This window comes from Triticum aestivum, chromosome 3A (assembly GCF_018294505.1).
Source record: "Triticum aestivum cultivar Chinese Spring chromosome 3A, IWGSC CS RefSeq v2.1, whole genome shotgun sequence".
Taxonomy (NCBI): Eukaryota; Viridiplantae; Streptophyta; class Magnoliopsida; order Poales; family Poaceae; genus Triticum; species Triticum aestivum.
In genome coordinates this window covers 509,035,468-509,058,780 of record NC_057800.1, presented here as the reverse complement: position 1 = coordinate 509,058,780, position 23,313 = coordinate 509,035,468, and the positions used below count along the sequence as shown (strand labels likewise).

Here is a 23,313-nt window from a genome sequence, read left to right as displayed (position 1 = left end):
ATTACTTAGGAAGAGAAATGCCCTTTCATCTAGGAAATGAGAACTGAAGTGTACGAGACTCTAAATACACCGTTCGGTTGGGAGGGTTGGGAATTGAGAAGATATTACGCATGAGAATTGAAAAGGAATTGTTTTAGTGAGTCTATGTTAACCTTTCATCAAAACTTAACTCATTTTTCCTTATCTAGTCACCCATGAATTCCCATGAACCAAACAATGAAATAAAGTTTCAATGAAAGGTTAGGAATAAATTGACCCATCCTATGTCTAACTAGAATGATTAACGTTGCATAATTACGTCTAACTAGAATAATTGCCCTTACATTACAATGGAGTATAAATATTCTAGGGCGTTAGCCCATGATTTATATGCCCATATTAATGTGATTGTGTGAATAAGTGTTACTCCCTCCATTCCATAATGTAGTGTGCCCATGCTTTTCGAGATTTAGCTTTGGCCATAAATTTAACCAACATGGCGACTGCAGTGGGAGCATGACAGATACATTTGAATTCGTATTTGAAAGAAGTTTTCAAAGGTATGATTTTTCAATAAAATGATTTATGTATTATTGGTTTAATTTATGGCCAAAGTTGAATATCGAAAAAAGTAGGCGCACTATAGTATGAAATGGATGGAGTACCAAATAAAATCATGCTTGTGATTAGTTTGCCCAAATAATTCTAAGATACTATTGGTAAACATGTACCGGCTTACCAATGAAAGCATAATTTTATTGGGCAAGTTAACAAAAGATGTGGCAGTTAAGCCAGTTTTCAAGGAAAAACCATGAAATAACCAAAGGCAAAAAGATTGAAAACAAATCAAAACTGAGAGAAAGATGGGGATCGAGAAAAATGAATGTGGGCGACATATAAGTATAATCCCCAATCCTAATACTAATCTGGTCCGTAATACTTTCATACCATCAAAATTGACGCATCTCTCCTTGCCTCTTCCCCAAGAAGCTACTCCAATGCAACTAGGGTTTCTGCTCCTCCCGTCGGCGCCGCCGTCGGTTCGCTCTATCTTCGATGGCCTTTAGGCCATGGAGGTGTGGAGGACCCCAACCCCTCGCCGGCGGAAGGGATCCGACTCTCATTCTTGTTTGGTTCATCGTCCCAAGTTCAAGATGTTGTTTCCATGTGAAGAATTCCACTAGCTGGGCATGTTGGTACCTTTGTTGGCGTTGTGTGGCGACAATGATGTCCCCTAGTAGGAATAATGCCTCTCGCGTCGACGGTGCATCTGGCATCAACGGTGCATCTGGCATCGTTGGAGAACGTGCAGTGGTGTGTCTTCGTCGGATCTCATGAGATTTGGCCAGCGATGGTCTTCGGTGGATCTATTTGAATCCAGTATTCGTTCATTTTCGGTCGTGTGTCTACATGTTAGATCATTCCAATCTACGCTTCTCGTCATCGGCAATGGTTATTGTTCTAGTGCGTTGGTCCTGTAGGGCCTTAACACAACGACTTCTTGATTGTCTACTACAACAAAATTTGCTTGACTCCGACAAGGTAGGGGTGATGATGGCAGCGTGCCTTCGTCTCACTTCAGTGCTTATAGTCGTCACTAGGTTCCACAGATATGGTTGTATTCTTTTCTTTTACTTCTGATGTTTTCTTTATTTTGCAAGAAAACTTTTGATTTGTTCATCCTGCCATGGCAGTACAAAGAACACGGAAATAAACAAAATTACATCCATGCGCGTAGACCACCTAGTGATAACTACAACCATTGGAGCGAGTTGAAGGCGCGCTGCCGACATTGCCGCTCTCTCGCCGAAGTCAGGCCAAACTTGTTGTAGTAAACAGTCAAAAAGTCACCGTGCTAAGGCCCCATAGGACCTACACATCAAAACAACAACCACCGCCGATGAAGAGAAATAAGTATCGAAAGGATCTAACTTGTAGACACACGGACGAAGATGAACAAAAACTGGATCCAAGGAGATCCATCGAAGACCATCACCGACCGAATCCCGCGAGATCCGCCATAGATACACCTCCATACGCCCTCCGATGATGTTACACACATCACCGAAACGGGGACTAGACAGTGAAAACCTTATTTCTCCTTCAAGAAGCCGTCACCACCATGTCTTCTTGAGTAGGAAACAAACCATAAACAAACTCACAAAACACCTAAAAAACTTCGACACGGGGTCCACCGTGCCTCGATGGCTCTAGAGCCACCGGAGATGGAACTCTAAGCTATGTCTGAGCCTTTCAATAAACAGAAAAATAATTAGCTTGTCCTAGTGGAGTGAGGCGTTTTGGAGGCCGAGCTCCATGTAGCCCTTTATTTTTTGAAAAATTCAAAATTCAATTTTTTGGTTTCAAAAACATCTGAAAAAAATGTAAGCATACAAAGATGAAATGTGTATGTCTGTAAAAGCGACAAATTCATTAACCTTGAGGATAAATAGTATCATGTGTTAAAAAGCCTCATATTTGTCCTTTTTACACAGCCCTCATTTCAACGTATTTTGTTCTGAAAATTTACACACATGTACATCATGCCTTCATCTACATGTGTATTTTTTATATGATTTTTTGAAATATAGAAATATGAATTTTAATGAAATTTGAAAAATGTTTTTGGAGGCCTTCATGGAGCTCGGCCTCCAAAACGCATTTTTGGTCCTAGTGTCTCTATAATGTCACAACAGGCTGAAAGTCTTTTCGGCAAAATTAATAAAAAAATATTAAGATACAACTGCCTGGATACTCCGTACTTTCATTCACCTTACCAGGTACTCTCTCCATTTCACAATGTAGTGCCTTTTCTATCCACGTGCTTCAACTTTGACTGTAAATTTAACTACCAAGACCGGTTGCGGCGGGGGTAAAAATTATATCAGTGAATTCGTATTTGAAAGAAGTTTTCAATTATATAATTTTTTCTCCCGCCACAGTTGGTCTTGTTGGTTAAATTTATGATCAAAATTGAATTTTGAAAATCACAGCCGCACTATATTTTAGAATGGAGGGAGTACTATCGACGAGATAGCAGTGGGTTGGAGGCAGGCAGGCTGGAGACTGGCGCGCACGACAAGAGGCAACGACGCACAACGTGGGAGCCAACAAACAGACAGGACGCGAATAATAATCTGGGAAGCAAAGAGATGGACAAGAACGAAAGAAAGAAAGATAACAAGGATACTGGCGGACAGCTAGGCCCGAGCCGGTCATCAATAGTGTAATCGACAAAAATCATTCCAACTAAAAGATTTCGCCCTCCTTCCTTTGCGCGTCCCACCTGTCCCGGCGCGGGCCCACCGCACGTCTCCTCCTCCGTCCACCCCCTCTCTCTTTCGCGCCCGCCGCCGGCCACCGTCACCGTCACCCCCTTGGAGGATCTCCCCGGGAGGGGAGGGAGGCCTCAAACCGGCGAACGCCGACCATCCTCCTGTTCGTTTCTCCATTTAAAAGCGGGTAAGGCCAGGAGGCTTCCGCTGACTCCCTCTGAATTTTACTCCGTTTAAAAGCATTTCGCTGTATCAACCTTCGAGATTCTCGACCTGGCTGGTTTAATGTTAAGTACCCTCAGCAGCGAGAGAAAAGAAGGAGGCGATTTTTGCTGCAATCGCATTTGGCGTCGCCGAGGATGCCTGATTGCAATTGGTTTATAAAAATGTCAAATGGGGTGGGAGCATAAATTATTGACATCTGTGATGATGAGCACGAAAGGATTTCTGCAATTTTAAAAAAGGCTAGGCGTCGAGCCCGTCGCCGGCGACGACGAGGCTCCTCGCGTGGGCTGCGGAGCCCCTGTCATGGCCCTCGACAGCGACCGTCCTGTCCGATTCTTTAATCCCGACCCGGTATCCCAGCGCGGAATCGTCTGACAGATGGCCGTGGAATTCTTCCGCCCCATTTTTCCTCCAAGAAAACGCAATCTTAGACATTGGGGGATTGAAGCGCCATTAAAAATTTACTATCTTCCCTTGTCTGCTGCTCTGAATATTATACTACGAGTACTAGTGTATTTTTTCTCTCTAGCTCTAGCTGTGTTGTCCTTGTTGATTTTCTCCGGCTACTACTACTTGTTCCTCCCAGAACGGACGACCGCTGTTTCCCTCTCCCCGCCTCCGTCTTCCTCCCCTCGTCTTCTCCATCTCCCCGGCTCGAATCGCGTGCGGCGTAAGCGAAATTGGCAGAGGCGAATCGCCATCGCCAGGCAAAAAGCCAAAGCCGCTCCTTTGCTTTTCGAGCGACGCAAGCTTCCTCTGCTCCCCCCACGTTTGTGAGCTGTTTTCTGTCTGTGCCTTTCTTGCAGGCGGCCGCAGGAGCGGGAGCGTGTCGTCAGGCTTTGCTCTGCTGCCGTGCCAACAAGGGTAAAAGGTAGGCGCCGCGCCACGCCATGGGCGCCCCTCGCGCCTGACCATGCACTCCAGGCTGCTCAAGAGGCTCGCCAAGAGGATCATGTGAGCCGCCGCGCGCCTGCGGAAATGTGGGAGATGGACGCGCTGCTCTACTGCGCGGTCGTCGCGCTGGCGCTTCACTGCGTCGGCTGTGGCTGCTCCGCGATCAACCTTGAAGGTAGGGGCAGGCAGCTCGCCGGTGTTGTTTTCTTTTTTGGTGCTTTTGGGGGTTGAGCTCTTGGGGTTCTGGTGTGGCTGATCGATTGGGTCTTTTGGTGTTGGTGCTGCAGGCTCAGCGCTGCTCAAGTTCCAGTCGAGGGTGCAGGAGGATCCGCATGGCGCCATGGCAGGCTGGAGCGCGCGGGACGCCGACCCTTGCGGTTGGAACGGCGTCCGCTGCGCCGATGACAGGGTTGTGATGCTGTGAGTTGGATGATTTCCTCTTTGTTTTCTTCTCCTCAATGTTTAGTAGTGGCTCATGAGTCTTACGCATTTGGAAAATGGAAATGCAGTTCATCTTCTGTTTAACGGGTCTTCCATTTGACTGTATCTTTCTCTCTTCACGAATCAAGAGTAGTTTTAGTTGATTTGTTGTAAAATGGATGCTGCATCGGCAACTGCCCCTTTTATTCCTAGTTTTCTCCTTCACAGTTATCGTGGTTTGACTTTCTTGAGTACTAAGTGCATCAATTGAGGCTATTGAGTTACTGCCAACACAAGCATGTCTCCACTTTGTGTAGCAATTCAGAGAAGGTAGACTTGAGCATAGAGAGTTAGAGACTCAATCTTCAATGGACTAGATATTATGAAGGATTTTAGGAGTGCATTCGTATTTTGCTTTTCTATTAGTTAGAAAAATTAGTACTCCTAAAGTATTTCATTTTTAGGAGTACCTTTTTTGGGCTGAATAAGGAAAATGAAATATTATACATAAATGACCAACTCTGGTTTCTTTGGTAAATACTGAATATATACTCTTGAAAAATTAGTACTCCTAAAATATACTTCTTTGGGCTGAATAAGGAGCAACTCTCAAGGATTTTTTTTTCTTGCCTATCTTGAATTTACCATGGATGCATTGTTCGCAAATTCCCAGAAAATGTTTTCTTTGGTAGCTAGAAGCCATTTCACAAGCTTATATGAAGCTTTAACACAATCAGAAATCTGGTTATTAGAACTACGTGTTCATTTCACCAACACGAACAAGTCGCTACAGCTAAGTAGTATAGCCTTATCCCAATATCCTAGATTTTCGCGTGCGACCAGTCTCCAAGATTTTACCTCCTATTATTTGGAGAAGATGCAAAAGTTCTTCACATCTTTTCATTATGAAGAGAATCAATGTTTATACGATGATACCGCCAAGTTGAGCAAAAAAAGAAAAGAAATTGCAGTCCCCGAAAAAAGAAGGAACACTAGAAAAATTTCTCACGGTGGTTTGTGCAGCCTATATTTTAAGGCATGCCGCTGTCTGTCTGCCCCTGCCTCCGCCTTCATCTTCTTCAGTACCGTGCCCATGTTGCAAAAAGAGAGCGGGAAAGAGAGAGATGATACTTGTTTGAAAGCAAAGGTGGCATTTCTTGTCATACTTCTGCAGACCCTGATACCTAGTTTTAACCAGGCTAAGAAATGTGCTCGCTTGATCTTACCACCGAACTAGATATATGAGCATTTTCATGTAAGCGAAACATGATGGCCAGAACCCCTCAGGATATGTTGCTCTGGTGCCAAGTTGACTTCCATACACCAACCACCTCATCTAGAAGTTTACCTTATCAAGGAAATTGTTTGTTTTCTACTCAGTTACTTATGAAGCATTTACCACATCATCGCTACTTGTTTTCATATTTTAGATGAAAGGTTTATGGCAGCCCTCCTTCATAGAATGTTTAAATAGAATCCGGTGTTTTTCAAGATGATTCTGTTTTGCATTCAAGATTATCTTTTAATTCCTGCGGGGTACCACAACTTTACCAAATAAATATTTAAGAGATTGCATTTGGTGACCACTGTTGTTCTATTTCAGTATTTTTCATGGGTTCTGACTTGATTTATCATCTTAAGGATTGTACTTACTGTGAACTATACTCTTGCAGGAACCTAAAAGATCTCTCATTAAGAGGTACCCTGGGTCCAGAATTAGGAAGTCTTGGTCATCTGCAGGCTCTGTAAGTATACAGTTTTTTATTTATGCTTTCACAACAAATATAAATTGCTTAGCATGAACAACAATATATTGGTACTTTCGCTAATCTATCTCTTTGCAATATGATAAGGAGATAAATAGGTAATTCTGTAGTGGTTGCTGCTTTGTCTTGCCTTCATAAGTTTCCTGCTGGATATGAGTATCTAAACAAAGTCAATTTGCTTAAAAAATGTCAACCAACCATCAGTTAAGACATTTCAAGTGTATATATCTAACCAACCGACGATTGTTAGGTTCCATCCTTTATACTCCCTCCGTTCCATAATGTAGTGTATATAGATTTTCTGGTAAGTCAAACTTTGACCAAGTTTATAAAGAAAACCTTTTAGAACTACAATACCAAATATATATAATATGAAAATACATCTTGTGTTGTATCTCTAATGACATGCATTTGGTATTCTAGATGTATATCTTTTTCTCTACAAACTTGGTCAAAGTTTGTAAAGTTTTACTTTAAAAAAGTAGTGGTTTTTCTACACCCACCCTTGGTGCACCCAAGATGCACCCACACAAGAAAACATACCAAAACATTTTGAAAAAATCTGAAACTTTGTGGGAATGATCATCAACAAATTTTAGAGAGGCTTGCAAATTTTCGTGGTCAAATGACATCCGAGGAGCTCTATACAAAAAAGACAAAATTGCTCAAAATTACTCAAAATGTACGTGCACTGTTTGACAAAAATTTGTAATTTTGTCTTTTTTGTATAGAGCTCCTCGGATGTCATTTGACCAACAAACTTGGCAAGCCTCTCTAACATTTGTTGATGATCCTTTCCACAAAGTTTCAGATTTTTCGAAATTTTTTGGTATATTTTCTTGCGTGGGTGCACCGTGGGAGCACCGAGGTGGGGTTCAGCCACTACTTTCCCTTAAAGAGAAAAATCTATACGCACTACATTGTGGAACGGAGGGTAGAATAAATAATGTGTGCATATCAGCTTACCTCTGCGGATCAAATATGAGACAAAATCACAGAAATCTCTGTCATGTCGATTTTACTCAGTAGCATAAAAGACGCCCATCTGTCAATCAAGCACTTGTTCCTTAACAAACTGCTTTTTGCAACTTGTGATATTCTAATTTTACTTTGCATGCGACTATAACATTTGCTGCAACCATTACAATGTTTTGATTTCTTGTTGTGTCTTCTTGCAGTATATTATCCAACAATTTGTTTAGTGGACTGATACCTAAGGAAATTGGTGCACTCGCAACGTTGGAGATATTGGACCTAAGTTATAACAACTTGACTGGGGAAGTTCCACAGAAGATAGCAGAAATTGCATCACTTAAGCATTTGTAGGTCATCTGACTGATTAACATTGTGAAATGTTTGATCAACAAGCCAAATTTCATGATACGATGTCTCTTGTTCGACAGATTGCTTTCCAACAACAGATTTCAGTGGCCCGTAGTCCAAAATTCCCATGGGAACTTTGATCAGGAAGCTGATTTTGACATATATGATCATCTCGGGAGGGGTAATTTGAATCAAAGAGCTGATGATGGGTAAGGAAACTAGGATTTTCATCAATTCTCGTTTAGTTATCATCATTTTTTTTCTATAACCTATTTAGGAAAAGGATTTATCAGCTGATGATATCTGTTTTTGAATATGGACCTTTGTAGGTTCAAGTCTGGTTCTTCCACAGAGGAGAAAAAAAAAGACACTAGCAATCTCTCCGGTAAGCTAGGGTACTGCTATGCAAGTTCAGTTTTGCTCTTAAATACATCAGCTGGTACCATAACATGCCTTCTTACTTTCCCCAGCACGTCTTCCTACACAAATTGCAGCAAGAAACCCAGCTGCACAGGTTAGTAGGCGCAGACTACTTCAGGATAGCAATCTTGCTGCGCCTCCTTTCGCAAATGCTCCTCTTCCACCCTCGGTTCCTGTTCCTTCTACGGGGAGTGGATCGTTTTCAGCATTTAGTCCCAAAGCACCCGCACCTGCTGTAAATCCTCCAGTTACTCCACCCAAGTCTCCTGATACTCCTTCGGAAGCAGGGTCAACAAGATCTATGAAGTGGTTGTATGCAATTCTGATTCCATCAATTGCTCTGTTGCTTATTATCATTGCATGCATGCTTTTGCTATGCCGCAATAAGTCGGTGGCAACAATAGGTCCATGGAAGACTGGACTCAGTGGCCAGCTGCAGAAGGCATTTGTGACAGGTAAACATTCTGTTTGCTATCTTGTAAAAGGCCTGCTTGATTTTGCCTCTTACTTGGGCATCTTTGACAAGTTTTGCTCTCCTGATGTACCGCAGGAGTACCCAAGCTGCAACGCTCAGAGCTGGAAGGTGCTTGTGAGGACTTCAGTAACATTGTGGCAACCTATCCACACTACACTGTTTACAAGGGAACCTTATCAAGTGGAGTTGAGATAGCAGTTGTATCAACTGTGCTTGCGTCCAGCAAAGATTGGTCAAAGCATTCCGAGGGGAGATTCCGGAAAAAGGTAATTCAGTGTCACTTATAAGAGGAATAGCCCATGCTGTTGCTACAATTTGCAATGTGGGTCTGAAACAAAACAATTTCTTCTAACTTGTTTTTTTGAACACATAGATAGACTCGCTCTCAAGAATTAATCATAAGAACTTCATCAACTTGCTTGGGTACTGCGAGGAGGAGGAGCCTTTCATGAGGATGATGGTGTTAGAATACGCAGCCAATGGGACACTCTATGAGCATCTCCACGGTAAGAGCTCCTACTGTCAGAATGCTTCCTTTTTAGTCTTTGTGCTCAAATTAAAATGTTTTGCTTTGCCTTTTGCAGTTGAGGGATTTGATCATATTGATTGGAATGGTAGGATGAGAATAATTATGGGAGTAGCATACTGCATGCAGTACATGCATGAGCTCAAGCCTTGTATAACACACTCTGAGCTACAGTCAAGTGCCATATTGTTATCCGAGGATGGAGCTGCAAAGGTACATGATTATGAATTTCACAACTTCTATTTATTTGATATTCAAAGGAAATTCCATAAGAGGTCGTTTGGTAGCCATCATTTTGAGCCGGAATCATGGAATTCATTTGTGATTCCATACCCAACCTGTTTGGCTATCATGGAATTGGACATGTCATTCATTTGGAATTGCAGCAAATGCCTATTGGACGTTATGTCAATTCCTATCCATAACCCTGTCATTCCACTTGCCAAATGAAATGAAATGAAATGATGGGTGCCAAACGAGAACTGTATTTGTAGACAAATTTCTGGTAATATCAAAAGAAGAAATTAAAGCACACAACTGTTACTTCATCATTCTAAACCCCTTTTCTGGACATTATGCAAAAAAAGACAAACATAAATTACATGCAACTTGTTCTAAACCCCTGCAACTAAACAAGGTGAAGTACCGTCCAGTTCATATGATTTTTTTTTCTGGGGTGTGCATGTGCGCTCTTTGTATTAGAGTTAATTTTGAACAAATTGTAATAAGATCAGGCATGAGGACACCATATTATGTTTCTGCTCCTAAAACCGAGCCTTTTCACAGATAGCCGACATGAGTGTTTGGCAAGAAGTAATTTCCAAAGAAAAGATGCCCAAGAATGACGACGCCAGTGAACACCATGAGCCAGTACGTGCTGATCCAGCTGGGAATGTATGTAGTTTTGGTCTACTCATGCTGGAAATCATGTCAGGAAAGCCTCCAGATTCTGAACACGAGGGCTCTCTTGCGAACTTAGTAAGCATGACAAAGACACTGAATACTTAAACTTACATAATACACAAAAATGGCATATATAAGTAACAATCTATGTCATATTTTTTTCTCACAGGCTATGGAGTGCATTAAGGATGACCGGAGTATATCCTGTTTGCTTGACCCTACCTTGACGACTCACAAAGAAAACGATCTAGATATCATTTGCGAGTTGATTGAGGACTGCATCCAGAGCGATCCGAAAAAGAGACCAAGTATGAGAGAGGTCACCACTAAATTGCGAGAAGTGCTAGCGATTTCACCAGAGGCAGCAACGCCGAGGTTATCTCCGCTTTGGTGGGCAGAGCTTGAGATACTTTCAGTTGAATCCTAGGAAGAAACATGTTGATATGGTATGGTTCTTGCAGCAACACTGAGGTCCTGTGCGTACTGTCTTGCAATCTTGTACATCTTTGTTGCGAGTTTCTGCTTTTCTGGCGATTTCGGTGTATATGCGTGGTACCTCCTCCCCCGCCTCATAAAATCAAAATTTCCGGGTTATTCTTGTTTCTTCTCGAGTTTTCTCTGTCTGGTGAATGTACATGGTGATGGTGTGAAACTGTGAATGTACAATGATTCAGGTCATCCTAGAATGGATTGTAATCAGGAAATGCGTGATTGTGTAATGTACCATGGGGTTTACAGAAATATTCTTTATTTTTTTTTAAAGGAAGAGACAGCAATTAGTATGGTGAATGGACTATACAGTCCTCTTTGTTAGACTGGTAGTACTTTGTACTCATTTCTCGTTTCCCAAGTACTACTTCATATATAGAAATACCATAATTCTGGGAAAGGGCCGCTTTAATTATCTGTAACACCACAAATGGTGGCTGACAGTGTCAAGTTTTGAACTAAAACCACGACAAATATTTTAAAACGGAGAGGGTATTTGAGAGGCACTATTTCTCTTGGTCTTCGTATCAGATCCGAGTCTACTTCGGTCAGTGCCTTCTTTTAGGGCGGGATGTCCTGATGACAGGCTACTGTTCTCGGCCAAGTACATAAAGCTGAATATGAAACCTTGCAAATGCAAATGCTTGGTGAATTGGGTGTGCAGTAGCCAACAGCTGCTTGTTTGTGATGTGATAATATTGAAGCTACGTACCTCTCCACTAATCCTTGTTCCATGCGAGGACAAAATATAATAAGGTGGATTATCACTTTGTTCGCGAGAGGGTGCACAAAAGCTTCTAGATGTGTGGTATGTTTGGCTTTATGGAGTCTCTTGCGGCACGACGTCTGGAAACATTTCGACACAGTGTTAACCTGGACAAGTTAGAGCATCTCTAGCCCTTGTCGTATGCTTTAATCCCCTAGACCCCCCTCCCCCCCTCTCCTTTAATCCCCTAAAATTGAAAGATTAAACTGTTGTGCACCTGGTCATTCCCTCAAAACTTAATCCTACAAAAAATCTTTTGCTATTTCTTTCAAACGTTTGCACAAACATTCCAAACAAATGCATCACATTTCAACAAAAACTTAAACAATTCAAATGCACCACGTCATAATTCAACTACGAACATAAACATACTTCATCCAATCCAACAAATAACTAACATAAACACATTTAGCCAAAAGGCACCGAATTCAACAAGTTCATTTCAAAAAACCAGCACATGGTGCATCATAAGCCATCATCAAACCACAATCCAATCATGCACTCCCAACATCATCGTCGGCATCACCACCAGCTGTTGGAAATATGCCCTAGAGACAACAATAAAGTTGTTATGAATTGCATTGGTTCATATATTTCTATTCTATAAGTGTTGAGATTTTATGGCGTTTTGTGAGTTGTTGTAACACTTCACTTTGATTTTCAATAAGGGGCGCTTTATTACTTAAAAGGTTTAAGCATTACACCCGGCCTCTGCATAACTAAGATGCACACAGCCAAACAAGGTCCTCTCACAAAAACAAAAAAAGAGAGGCAAAATACAAGAAACATGTAGAGTCTGTATAACGCCTAAACCGGAGGGGGGCCAACCCTAAAGAAACACTTCACTTTGATATATCATTTTAATGAGGAATGGGTGAATGCAGTTAAGCGTAACGATCAAGGGGTAGAATGTTGGTTTGATCTAACAGATTAAACAAGTCCAAAAACAACGTTACATGGGAGGGGCCACGCACTAATGTACGTGCCTCTCCACCCTAACTGATGCGCCTTGGGCTGGGGCACCTAAACCAAATTATGGTTTAGGTCCCCTGTCACCAACGCTATTTAATAAAGGGAGAGAGCTAATCACCTGCACTACTCTCAATTCAAGTACGGCTCACTCTTCTCCCCCGCATTCTTAAAAACCATATCCGATCCAAGGGGGCGCTCCAGCGACGGGTAATTCTAGCCTACACACTGTCGTTCCTAGACAGTGTCGGCGGCGGCCTGTGGTGATTAGAATGTCCAGGAGATTGACTACGTCGACCACACCTTCGCTCAACCTTGCTTGCAACGAGCAGGTGATCATGTCGACCTCCATGACTAGTATTGCACCACTAAACCCTCTCTGTTTATGTCAGTAGGTGTTGTAGACATGGTGAGATCATGTTCATGATTAGTGTAACCACACTTTAGATCTAACAGTTTCAACCTCCTTTTTTTAGAAAAGAAAGAAAGAAAGAAAGAAAACAATCAAGGCAAAAGAAGGCATGCACACTGCCTACATCTAAGGGAGGAAAAAATAGTATGTTGCTTATATTTGGTGTGGCCAAACAATGGCGCATCGATGATCGGCCATGCCATCTTTGGCTCGCTCCCCAACAAAACCACGGCCCCCACCGCGACGGGAGAAGGCAGCCAACCAGCCACACTCGCGCGCACACGCTTCAGCCGGTCGTACGTCGGGGGAGAGGCCACACACAAGGTCGCAACACCATCCAAGGCCTTCCCCCGCATGCACGCCGGCGAAGCGGCCGGCGTCCTCGTCAAAAACCAAACCCCCCGTCGAACACAAACGCCCGTGCACCAGTCGAGCGGCCCAGCTTCCCTCATACCTGCGTGCCTCGATCTCGCCACACCCTGAACAGAGCCTCGACGGATTCCTACCGAGTTGCCGGGTCATGACGTTCAGTCCGTCCCTCTCGTCATCCTTCTCCTCCTCCTCCTCCCGGTTGCTGCGGTCGTCGTCGTCGTCATTGTCCTCGCAGTGCAGCACCAGCGGCAGGCGGAGCATGGACGAGGAAGCGGAGGCCGTCGTCCCGCCACTGCCGCCGATGCCGAAGCTGTCGAGGAGCCACGGGTCCAGGGCCGCGCGGGGACGGCACCTTGAACTCCCGCCAAAGAACGCCGCCCGGGACGTCGGGCCGCCTTCAGGTTTGATATTTGGTTTCCATGTGTTGTTGGCTGCTGGCCGTGGCAGTTGGTTCGTAGTTGCATAAGTTTTGACGTGGCTGCCGTATTGGGATGCAGAAATGGATTTGATGAAAGAGAGATTCGCCAAGCTGCTGCTCGGGGAGGACATGTCCGGCACCGGGAAAGGTGTCTCCTCGGCTCTCGCTCTCTCCAATTCCATCACAAACCTTGCAGGTAAAGTTAACGAGTGTACATGCAACAGTACTCTGTCGATCTCTTGTTCTGTTCCTGTTCCTTCCCTCTCCATGACATTGTTCCTCCCTCCTTCATGATGAAATTGGGCAACCGATTTTGCAGCCTCCGTGTTCGGGGAGCAGCGCCGCCTAGAGCCCATGTCGGCCGACCGAAAAGCGCGATGGAAGAAGGAGATCGGCTGGCTTCTGTCAGTCACCGATCACATCGTCGAATTCGTTCCGTTGCAACAGGTGTCCGAGGATGGCACCAGCATGGAGGTCACTCACTGTCTCACACCCACTAACACCAATAGGCTTTTCTAGCACTCATCACAAACGTTGCAACTTTTATCACACGCATGCAGGTGATGGGCACCCAGCTACGCAGGGACATTCTCATGAACATCCCCGCCTTGCGAAAACTCGACGCGATGCTCCTCGTACGCAAATTCTTAGGATCTTCATTCCGCGATCCTTTTCAACAAATTCCCGAGTCAAAGTTGATGTTTTGTGTATCTGGAACAGGGGTATCTTGACAACTTCAAGGACGAACAAGAGTACTGGTACGTGTCGAAAAACGCCAACGAGAGCGAGAAGGGTGATGCACCGAGAGACGGCGAGAAATGGTGGATCCCAACGGTGAGAGTCCCTCCCGAGGGTCTGTCCGACCAGTCGAGGAAGTGGCTCCAGCACCAGAAGGACATTGTCGGGCAAGTCCTCAAGGCAGCCATGGCCATCAATGCAAATGTCCTTGCACAGATGGAGATCCCAGAAGAATACATCGAGGCTCTACCCAAGGTTCACCTAATTCTAATAGATCCAATATATTTTCCCAAAATGTAGTACTCTCTCCAATCCAAAAAAGAAGTGTGGCTTTAGTTCAAATTTGAACTAAAGCTGGACTAGAGCCACAACACTTTCTTTTGGATCGGAGGGAGTATTAATGTAGTAGTATAATTCTTCGGACAGAAAGAAATTCTAAGGCTAATCAAACAGAGTGGCTGCTTCTCTTGCAGAATGGGAGGGAAAGTCTCGGAGACTCCATATACAGAACCATAACCGATGATTATTTTGACCCCAACGGACTCATGGACTCCGTAGACCTATCGACGGAACACAAGATCGTCGATCTCAAGGACAGAATCGAGGCCTCCGTTGTCATCTGGCAGAGGAAACTCTGCAACAAGCTGTCATGGGGCCCCGGCATCAGCTTGGAGAAACGCGAGCAATTCGAGGAGCGCGCACAGACCGTCCTGCTCATCCTCAAGCACAAGTTCCCTGGATCTGGCCAGTCATCGCTTGAAATAAGCAAGATCCAATACAACAAGGTACCACTTAGTACATAGAGAAGCAGCAATGTTTCAGTTGCTTTCCGGACATGCTGCAGTGCTTTTTTTTTAGCTGCATGCTGCAGTACGTGTTTCCTATTCAATGTGCTCTTCTCTTTCAGGATGTTGGGTTTGCCATCTTGGAGAGCTACTCCAGGGCTCTCGAGAGCTTGGCGTTCGCGGTTCTGTCACGGATCGAGGACGTCCTCTATGCTGACACCATCGCTCGGGATCCGAGGCGCTTGAAATCGAGGCGGCGGCCTAGTTTAGAGGACGACAGCACTGAGTCTCTCGCCGTCGATGCCACGGAGGCCACTTCGGCCAAGTCCAGCGATTCATTTTGCTGGCAAGAGCTCGAGGACAGGAGCCTGGATTCCGGCAGTGGCAAGTTGAAGAAGATCCCCCGTATCGGCAGGAGGAAATCTATGCACGTAGAGAAGGTCGAGATGAACGTGAATGTGTGTGGTGCTGGTGCTGGATCAAGAAGCTTTTCTCATAGGTGAGACGGGCAGTTGGTGGTGGATCAAGAAGCTTTTCTCATAGGTGAGGCGGGCAGTTTGCGTTGCTTCGACAGGGAGACATCTGGTGAAGAGAAGAGGCGCCTGTAAAATAGCTCAAAGTGAGATTGGGGAAGAAATTTCCTTCTCGTCTCAGCTGAGCTGCAATGAAATTAGCATAGCATTTTTTGTCGCCCTAAAGCATCAACGGTATGCTTGTTTCTTAAGCAGCAAAATCTAAATAACACAAAAACACATAAACAGTAATCTGCACCAACATACCAGTTAAGACATCACCATGAAAAAAACACTTGCCTGTTGATTTCACAAGGTAATGACGATTCACACAAATACCACCCACACCATTTTCCTTGAACAATCTCAGAATGTTTGCAACACAACCAACAATTTGACCGGAAAACTCTGAAGTCACTTGCACCGCACATAAAGTACATGAAGAAATGCACATTGACAATTTATTCCCACTAGTAGTTCGGCAGACAAGTTCAAACTACATCGATATGACACAAGGTTTGGGTGATCGCTGCGATTCCGAAGCGCTGAAGCTCCTACAGTGCCTTGAGGATCTCCTCGGCACCAGAGATTGTGAACTGGCCACCTTCCTCGACGTTTGCGACGGTGACCTTGAGGTCGTCAGCAAGGAGAGCAAACCGCCTCGAACGAAGACCCAATCCTTTCTCCGTAAGATCAAGCTCAAGACCAAGTGCTTTTGTGTATGCTGCCGCTCCATCAGCAAGGAACTTCACATGCTTGTTGTCTGGGTATGTCTTCGCCCATGCTTTCATGACAAAGGGGTCATTAACTGCAAAACAATAGCATAGTGAATTAATCAAGTGTAATTATGGACCTAGCTGCTTTAAATCAAGATCATATGCTGAGGATAGTGTGTCCATTCGTATAGTAAGGTCATTGCAATTGCAACAACTAGGCTACAGGCCCGTTCTGCGTTCACACATCTTCTATATCTAAATACCTAGCCCCCACTAACCTATTTCTCTCAACATCCAAGCATGCCACCTCATCATGAAAGAAATGCTCACTTCTACATGCAACCATGCACAGAAAAAGGCCCACCTCAATATGCAGTTATGAATGCCATTTTTCATTCTATTATGCTATTTATATTTACTGAATTCTTTACAACTATATAATTGTCAAACACAATAAACCATACATATTTTCAGTTTTAGTTTTCACATTATTATTTCAAATATTCATGTCAATACAATCAAATATCTTTGAAATGTATTGCAAAATATTTCTGCAACAATATGAACCTGTCATTCAATGGTACCAGGGAGCTACCTTACTATTATACAGAGAACACTAAGAACTCAAAATATCTAATATATGCTTTCATGTGGCCATCCATGTTCAGGTAAAAAAAGTAATTGTCGGCAAAAATTACAGACAATATCTGCTTTCACAACATGATATAATGAACACATAAAAAAAATGCAGAAAGCATACCGCTGACAAGCAGGATCTCATCTACACCCTTGGCTTTGAGCTCCTCGGCCTGAGTAATGAAGCCTGGTACATGCTGATTGCTGCATTCATAGAAGATAACAGACACAATATGAGTGCTTTTTCTTCGACACCTATAAGTCCCAAACGTTCAGGATTTGACCATGGCAAATCCAGTGTTTTTTGTGGCAATTTATATTTGTTACCATGGCAAGTTTAGCTGGTAAGCACGGAAAATCCACCCATAGTTTGTTTCTTGCCAGAAAATTGCCGTGCTTGCCAACTAAACTTGCCATCCTCAGTGTCAACTAAAATTGCCATGGAAAACATTCGATTTGCCATGGTCTACGAAACAGGATAAAGGAGCAACAGAATCCCGTTTTCTGAAAGAACAAGAAAAAAAGTGCTGATTTGCCCGCAGGGTAGTGATTAGTGAAGTAAACACTCAGATATCTCAAACTTACTTAAAATATAAATTGAAACAGTGAAGCAAAAACAATCTACTAGAGTACTAGACCAAGCTCCACCAAAAATCCCGTCAAATCAGGCGGTTTAGAGCACTCGCTCACAAAAGATCAATTTATGGAAGCTTAGCTAGATGCGTCCAGGTTCACAAATTCTAATCTACATGTGAAATTTGACAGGGAAAAGCTGGCAGTTAAGCCAAATCTTGCAGCTATTACGGTAAAAAATAAATCGATTCCGGAGGAACAGGGGATCCTGGCTCCTAAGCAAATCTAGATTTACAGGGGCCGGTTTCGCAGCAGCTATAAGCGAGAAGGAAAAAGTCAATCTTGGATCCATCCGCTAACAATTCGGCCTCGCTATCGATCGGTTACAAGGGGTCAAACGCTCACTTCGTTTTTCTCGATCTGTTCGACTGTTTGTACTGGTGAAGGAAGATACCTGCAGGTGGGGGTGAAGGCGCCAGGGACACCGAAGAGGATGACCTTCTTGCCGGCGGCCAGGGAGTGGATGGAGACCTGCTGCATCTGGTCGCTCTCGTCGAACCACGCGAGCTGGCCGTCGGGGAGGGTGCTGCCCACGCCAATCGGAGCCATGGTGCTTGCTCTGGGTTTGGGGAGGGGAGAAGGAGTCTAGAACGGAAGGCAGGCGACAGGGAAGGAGGGGGTTGAAAAGGGATATATAGAAAACAATGTGGTATTGGTATCGAAGGCGAATATATAAATAGTGGATCGCAATTGATTGGGTTAATTGGCTTGCTGGTTGGTGGCCTTGGGTGTGTCGCCGGGTGTGAACGCCAAATTCTGGCAAATATGCTCTACCCTACCCTGCTCAGCAAGAAAAAGACGGAGTCCTGGGTAAATAATCTTGGGGCATCTCCGACGCACGTCAATCAACAAAAAAAAGAGTTTGCAAACGTCTTGAGACCGTATCTCCGACGCGCATCATCAAAACGTCCGGAGATATTTGAAAGGGCATGAACACTGGAAGCATCAGTATACGGTGGTCTCATGCCCTTCATGTAGGCTTGTATGTACGAAGCCATTGCTTTCTATAATATCATCCAACGGAAGCAGCAGCAGCATGTGGGTCCCATGTTGCTCCCTCTCTCTTACTTTATCCATCCTTTTCTTCCTCATTCACACACGCATCAGCCATGAGACAAACGACGGGCTGCTGTTAAGCCAGACCTTTTTTCTTTTTCTCTAGCCTTTTCCCTTAAGCACCCGCCTCTTCTGCAGGCAGCACTAGTACACTGCGAGGCATCCCTTCCTGACACCCGAACCTAGCTGGCCTGCGGAGCACCGAGTTGAGGCGACGCATTGGCCATGCCCGAATAGATAAACTGTTTGGAACATATCTCCAACGGATTTCATCAAAATGTCCGCAAATATCTGGGCCAAACGGTCCACACATTTTTAGGCCTTCGACGCGGGTCATCAAATTGAGTTGGACCGGTTAGGATGTCCGAAATCCTGCAGCCCGGCACCAAATCAAGGGGAGCCGTGATGGACTCCGACACAGCATGTCCTATCCAAAACCCCGCTCGGATCATGGGCATTCACAATCCTACCGCTCTTTCCGCGCCAAAGCCCGCTTTCTTAGCCCCGATTGCCTTTGTCCCCGCTTGTTCCGTCACCGCCGCGATGGATCCACGAGAACCCTTCACGATGTGTCGTCGTGCCAAACCCAGGCAAGCCCGCCTGCAATGCTCAGTCGGCAGAATGGCAAGGGTGCCGCACGAGGGAGAGGGCCACCAAGAAGGTGGCGGTCATGGCCGCTCAGGACGCAACTCCTCCTCCACAACGGGCCATCATGCCGGTATCGCTCGAGCAAAAACAACCCTCCCCTTCCCCCAGTTCATTTCGTTGTACTATTACGTCGACCAGCCTAAGACATAGCACTCTGCCGCCTTCTTCGTCTCTGGCAGCCTTCCATTGTAAAGTGTCGACCTCAACACCGACTACATATTCACAGAGACGCAATCGCCATAGCTCATCCAGTCGTGGTTTTCGTCCAGTGAGCCCTTGTTTGTGTTGGAAATATGCCCTAGAGGCAATAATAAATGTTATTATTATATTTTCTTATTCATGATAAATGTTTATTATCCATACTATAATTGTATTGACCGGAAATTCAGATACATATGTGGTTGCATAAACAACACCGTGTCCCTAGTGGGCCTCTACTAGACTAGCTCGTTGATCAAAGATGGTTAAGTTTTCTAACCATAGACATGAGTTGTCATTTGAACGGGATCACATCATTAGGAGAATGATGTGATGGACATACCTAACCGTAAGCTTAGCATCATATCATATCACTTAGTTTATTTGCTACAACTTTCTTCATGTCAAGTATTTGCTCGTTAGACCATGAGATCATGCCACTCTCGAATGCCGACAGAATACTTCGTGGGTTATCAAACATCACTTCGTAACTGAGTGATCATAAATGTGCTCTATAGGTATCTTGGAAAGTGTTGGGTTGCATGGATCAAGACTAGGATTTGTCGCTGAAGGAAATATGCCCTAGAGGCAATAATAAAGTTATTATTTTATATTTCCTTATTCATGATAAAGGTTTATTATTCATGCAAGAATTGTATTGATCGGAAACTTAAATACATGTGTGAATACATAAACAAATACTGTGTCCCTAGTAAGCCTCTACTAGACTAGCTCGTTGATCAAAGATGATTAAGGTTTCCTAACCATAGACATGTGTTGTCATTTGATAACGGGATCATATCATTAGGAGAATGATGTGATGGGCAAGACCCACCGTAAGCTTAACATAATGATCGTTCAGTTTATTGCTATTGCTTTCTTCATGTCAAATACATATTCCTTCGACTATGAGATTATGCAACTCCCGGATATCGGAGGAATACCTTGTGTGCTATCAAACATCACAACGTAACTGGGTGATAATAAAGATGCTCTACAGGTATCTCTGAAGGTGTTTGTTGAGTTGGCATAGATCAAGATTATGATTTGTCACTCCGAGTATCGAAAAGGTATCTCTGGGCCCTCTCGGTAATACACATCATAAGCTTGCAAGCAAATGACTAAGGAGTTAGTCACAAGGTGATGTATTACGGAACGAGTAAAGAGACTTGCTGGTAACGAGATTGAACTAGGTATGAAGATACTGACGATCGAATCTCAGGATAGCAACATAGCGATGGACAAAGGGAATTACGTATATTGTCATAACGGTTCGACTGATAAAGATCTTCGTAGCATATGTAGGAGCCAATATGGGCATCCAGGTTCCGCTATTGGTTATTGACCAGAGAAGTGTCTCGGTCATGTCTACATAGTTCTCGAACCCGTAGGGTCCGCACGCTTAACGTTCGTTGACGATATAGTGTTATATGAGTTATATGTTTTGGTGACCGAATGTTGTTCAGAGTCCTGAATGAGATCACGGACATGACGAGGAGTCTCGAAATGGTCGGGAGGTAAATATTGATATATAGGACGATGGTATTTGGACACCGGAAGTGTTTCGGGACATATCGGGTAGTCATCGGGTCACCGGAAGGGGTTCCCGGCACCCCTTCCCTGCAAGTTATGGGCCTTATGGGCCAAAGGAGGTGGACAGACCAGCCCACAAGGGGGCTGGTGCACCCCTCCCTTGTTTGGCCAGCCCTAGGTAAAGAAAAGGGGGAGGGCTAGCCCCTCCTGCCTTTCCCTCTCATGGGAGAAAGGAAGGGGAGGCACCCTCCGTTGCCTTTCCCCGCACTCCAAATAAGGGAAGGAGGGCGCGACTTGGGAGGGACCCCAAGTAGGATTCCTCCTACTTGGGCGCCTCCTTTGGATCCTACATATTAAGGTCCCGCTATTGATTATTGATCGAAGAGGTGTCTCGGTCATGTCTGCATGATTCTCGAACCCATAGGGTCACGCACTTAACGTTCGGTAACGCTAGGTGAAAGGATCGATATGGTTGACTAGAGGGGGGGAATGAATAGGCAACTACCAATTTTTAACTTTTCGTTAACAAATTAGGGTTAGCAACAAATAACTTGTCTGGATATGCAACTAGGTGAGCAACCATGATGCTAGAAACACAAGCAAGCAAAGGATACAACACACGTGAAGGTTGCACAAAGTAAAGGTAAGAGATAACCACAAGTGGAGATGGTGGAGACGAGGATGTGTTACCGAAATTTCTTCCCTTTGAGAGGAAGTACATCTCCGTTGGAGCGGTGTGGAGGCACAATGCTCTGCAAGAAGCCACTAGGGCCACCGTATTCTCCTCACGCCCTCACACAATGCGAGATGCCGTGATTCTACTAGTGGTGCCCTTGAAGGCTGTGACCGGACCTTTACAAACAAGGTTGGGGCTCTCTCAACAACCGAATTGGAGGCTCCCAACAACACCACGAAGCTTCACCACAAGGGAATGTGGCTCCGAGGTGACTTCTTCCGTCTAGGGTGCCTAAACACCCAAGAGTAACAAAACCAACACAAGAAATTATGGGGGAATCAAATTTCCTTTGGTGGAACTGTAAATTTAGGTCTCCTCCTTCAATCCCTAGAAAAATCAACAAGTTTGAGTGGCTAGAGAAAAAAAATTAAAGATGATGGAAGAAACTATGCAGACTGGGTCCGTAATATGAAGATTATCATCACTGCTGTATAGGAGGCTTATGTCCTTGATGCACCGCTTGGTGTGTCACCCGCTCCCGCCAACCTAGATGTTATGAACGTCTGGCAGGCAAGAAATGATGACTGCACAATAATTCAGTGCGCCATACTTTACGGCCTAGAACCGGGGCTCCAAAAGCATTTTGAGCACCACGGGGCATATGAGATGTTCTAGGAGCTGAAATTGGTATTTCACGCTCACACCCGTGCGGAGAGGTATGACACACCCGACAAGATTTTTAGCTGTAAAATGGAGGAGAACAAATATGTTAGCAAGCACGTACTCAAAATGTCTGGATACTTCAACCGCTTGAATCAGTTGGGAGTTAATCTTCTGGATGAAGTAGCGATTGACAGGGTTCTCCAGTCACTGCCACCAAGCTATAAGAGCTTCATGATGAACTATAACATGCAAGGGGTGGAGAAGACGATCCCTGAGATTTTTTCAATGCTTAAAACCGTAGAAATAGAAATTAAGAAAGAGCATCAAATGTTGATGGTAAAAAAACATCAGTCTCAAGAAGGGAAGGGAAATAAAGGGAACTTCAAGAAGAATGGCTAGCCAGTTGTCGCTCCCGTGAAGAAATCCAAGGCTGGACCCAAACCTGAGTCTGAGTGCTTTTATTGCAAGGGAAATGACCACTGGAAGCAGAACTACCCTAAGTACTTGGCAGATAAGAAGGTTGGCAACATCAATAAAGGTATATTTGATGTACATGTTATTGATGTGTACCTTACTAGTGCTCGTAGTAGCGTATGGGTATTTGATATTGAAGGAAATATGCCCTAGAGGCAATAATAAAGTTATTATTTATTTCCTTATATCATGATAAATGTTTATTATTCATGCTAGAATTGTATTAACCAGAAACATAATACATGTGTGAATACATAGACAAACAGAGTGTCACTAGTATGCCTCTACTTGACTAGCTCGTTAATCGAAGATGGTTATGTTTCCTAACCATGAACAAAAGAGTTGTTATTTGATTAACGGGATCACATCATTAGAATAATGATGTGATTGACATGACCCATTCCATTAGCTTA

General features: G+C 44.2%; 3 protein-coding genes across 5 annotated transcripts; 2 read left to right on the top strand and 1 right to left on the bottom strand.

Moving 5' to 3' along the window:
• Positions 1-3,163: 3,163 nt before the first annotated feature.
• Positions 3,164-10,995, top strand: LOC123061902 (protein MALE DISCOVERER 1). 3 transcript variants are annotated; one of them, XM_044485185.1, is made up of 13 exons: positions 3,164-3,441; positions 4,286-4,548; positions 4,661-4,793; positions 6,467-6,538; positions 7,738-7,881; positions 7,963-8,091; positions 8,212-8,267; positions 8,353-8,757; positions 8,853-9,043; positions 9,151-9,283; positions 9,362-9,516; positions 10,090-10,281; positions 10,376-10,995. In XM_044485185.1, exons 2-13 carry the CDS (start codon positions 4,458-4,460, stop codon positions 10,631-10,633), a joined length of 1,959 nt encoding a protein of 652 aa, XP_044341120.1. In that variant the 5' UTR covers positions 3,164-3,441; positions 4,286-4,457; the 3' UTR covers positions 10,634-10,995. The 3 variants fall into 3 exon arrangements, with proteins under 3 accessions (XP_044341120.1, XP_044341119.1, XP_044341121.1); XM_044485184.1 differs by lacking the exon at positions 3,164-3,441 and adding an exon at positions 3,843-4,186; XM_044485186.1 differs by lacking the exon at positions 3,164-3,441 and adding an exon at positions 3,864-4,149.
• Positions 10,996-13,077: 2,082 nt separating this feature from the next.
• On the top strand, positions 13,078-15,849 carry LOC123061900 (rho guanine nucleotide exchange factor 8). Its single transcript, XM_044485182.1, has 7 exons — positions 13,078-13,615; positions 13,712-13,828; positions 13,952-14,106; positions 14,193-14,267; positions 14,353-14,625; positions 14,844-15,155; positions 15,278-15,849. Exons 1-7 carry the CDS (start codon positions 13,363-13,365, stop codon positions 15,656-15,658), a joined length of 1,566 nt encoding a protein of 521 aa, XP_044341117.1. The 5' UTR covers positions 13,078-13,362; the 3' UTR covers positions 15,659-15,849.
• A 102-nt stretch (positions 15,850-15,951) lies between these two features.
• On the bottom strand, positions 15,952-18,504 carry LOC123061901 (peroxiredoxin-2C). Its single transcript, XM_044485183.1, has 3 exons — positions 18,047-18,504; positions 17,144-17,223; positions 15,952-16,475 (listed from the first exon to the last, which is right to left on the bottom strand). Exons 1-3 carry the CDS (start codon positions 18,199-18,201, stop codon positions 16,222-16,224), a joined length of 489 nt encoding a protein of 162 aa, XP_044341118.1. The 5' UTR covers positions 18,202-18,504; the 3' UTR covers positions 15,952-16,221.
• Positions 18,505-23,313: the final 4,809 nt, after the last annotated feature.

Bases quoted from the DNA above. Each gene is read 5' to 3' on its own strand.
- LOC123061901 (XM_044485183.1), bottom strand. From the start codon at position 18,201: ATGGCTCCGATTGGCGTGGGCAGCACCCTCCCCGACGGCCAGCTCGCG. The intron at 17,224-18,046 runs GTATCTTCCTTC...CTATGAATGCAG, and splicing joins GCCTTCACCCCCACCTGCAG to CAATCAGCATGTACCAGGCT. The intron at 16,476-17,143 runs GTATGCTTTCTG...ATTGTTTTGCAG, and splicing joins TGAGATCCTGCTTGTCAGCG to TTAATGACCCCTTTGTCATG.
- LOC123061900 (XM_044485182.1), top strand. From the start codon at position 13,363: ATGACGTTCAGTCCGTCCCTCTCGTCATCCTTCTCCTCCTCCTCCTCC. The intron at 13,829-13,951 runs GTAAAGTTAACG...CCGATTTTGCAG, and splicing joins TTCCATCACAAACCTTGCAG to CCTCCGTGTTCGGGGAGCAG. The intron at 15,156-15,277 runs GTACCACTTAGT...CTTCTCTTTCAG, and splicing joins GCAAGATCCAATACAACAAG to GATGTTGGGTTTGCCATCTT.
- LOC123061902 (XM_044485184.1), top strand. From the start codon at position 3,858: ATGGCCGTGGAATTCTTCCGCCCCATTTTTCCTCCAAGAAAACGCAAT. The intron at 4,187-4,285 runs GCAAAAAGCCAA...CCTTTCTTGCAG, and splicing joins AGGCGAATCGCCATCGCCAG to GCGGCCGCAGGAGCGGGAGC. The intron at 8,268-8,352 runs GTAAGCTAGGGT...TACTTTCCCCAG, and splicing joins AGACACTAGCAATCTCTCCG to CACGTCTTCCTACACAAATT.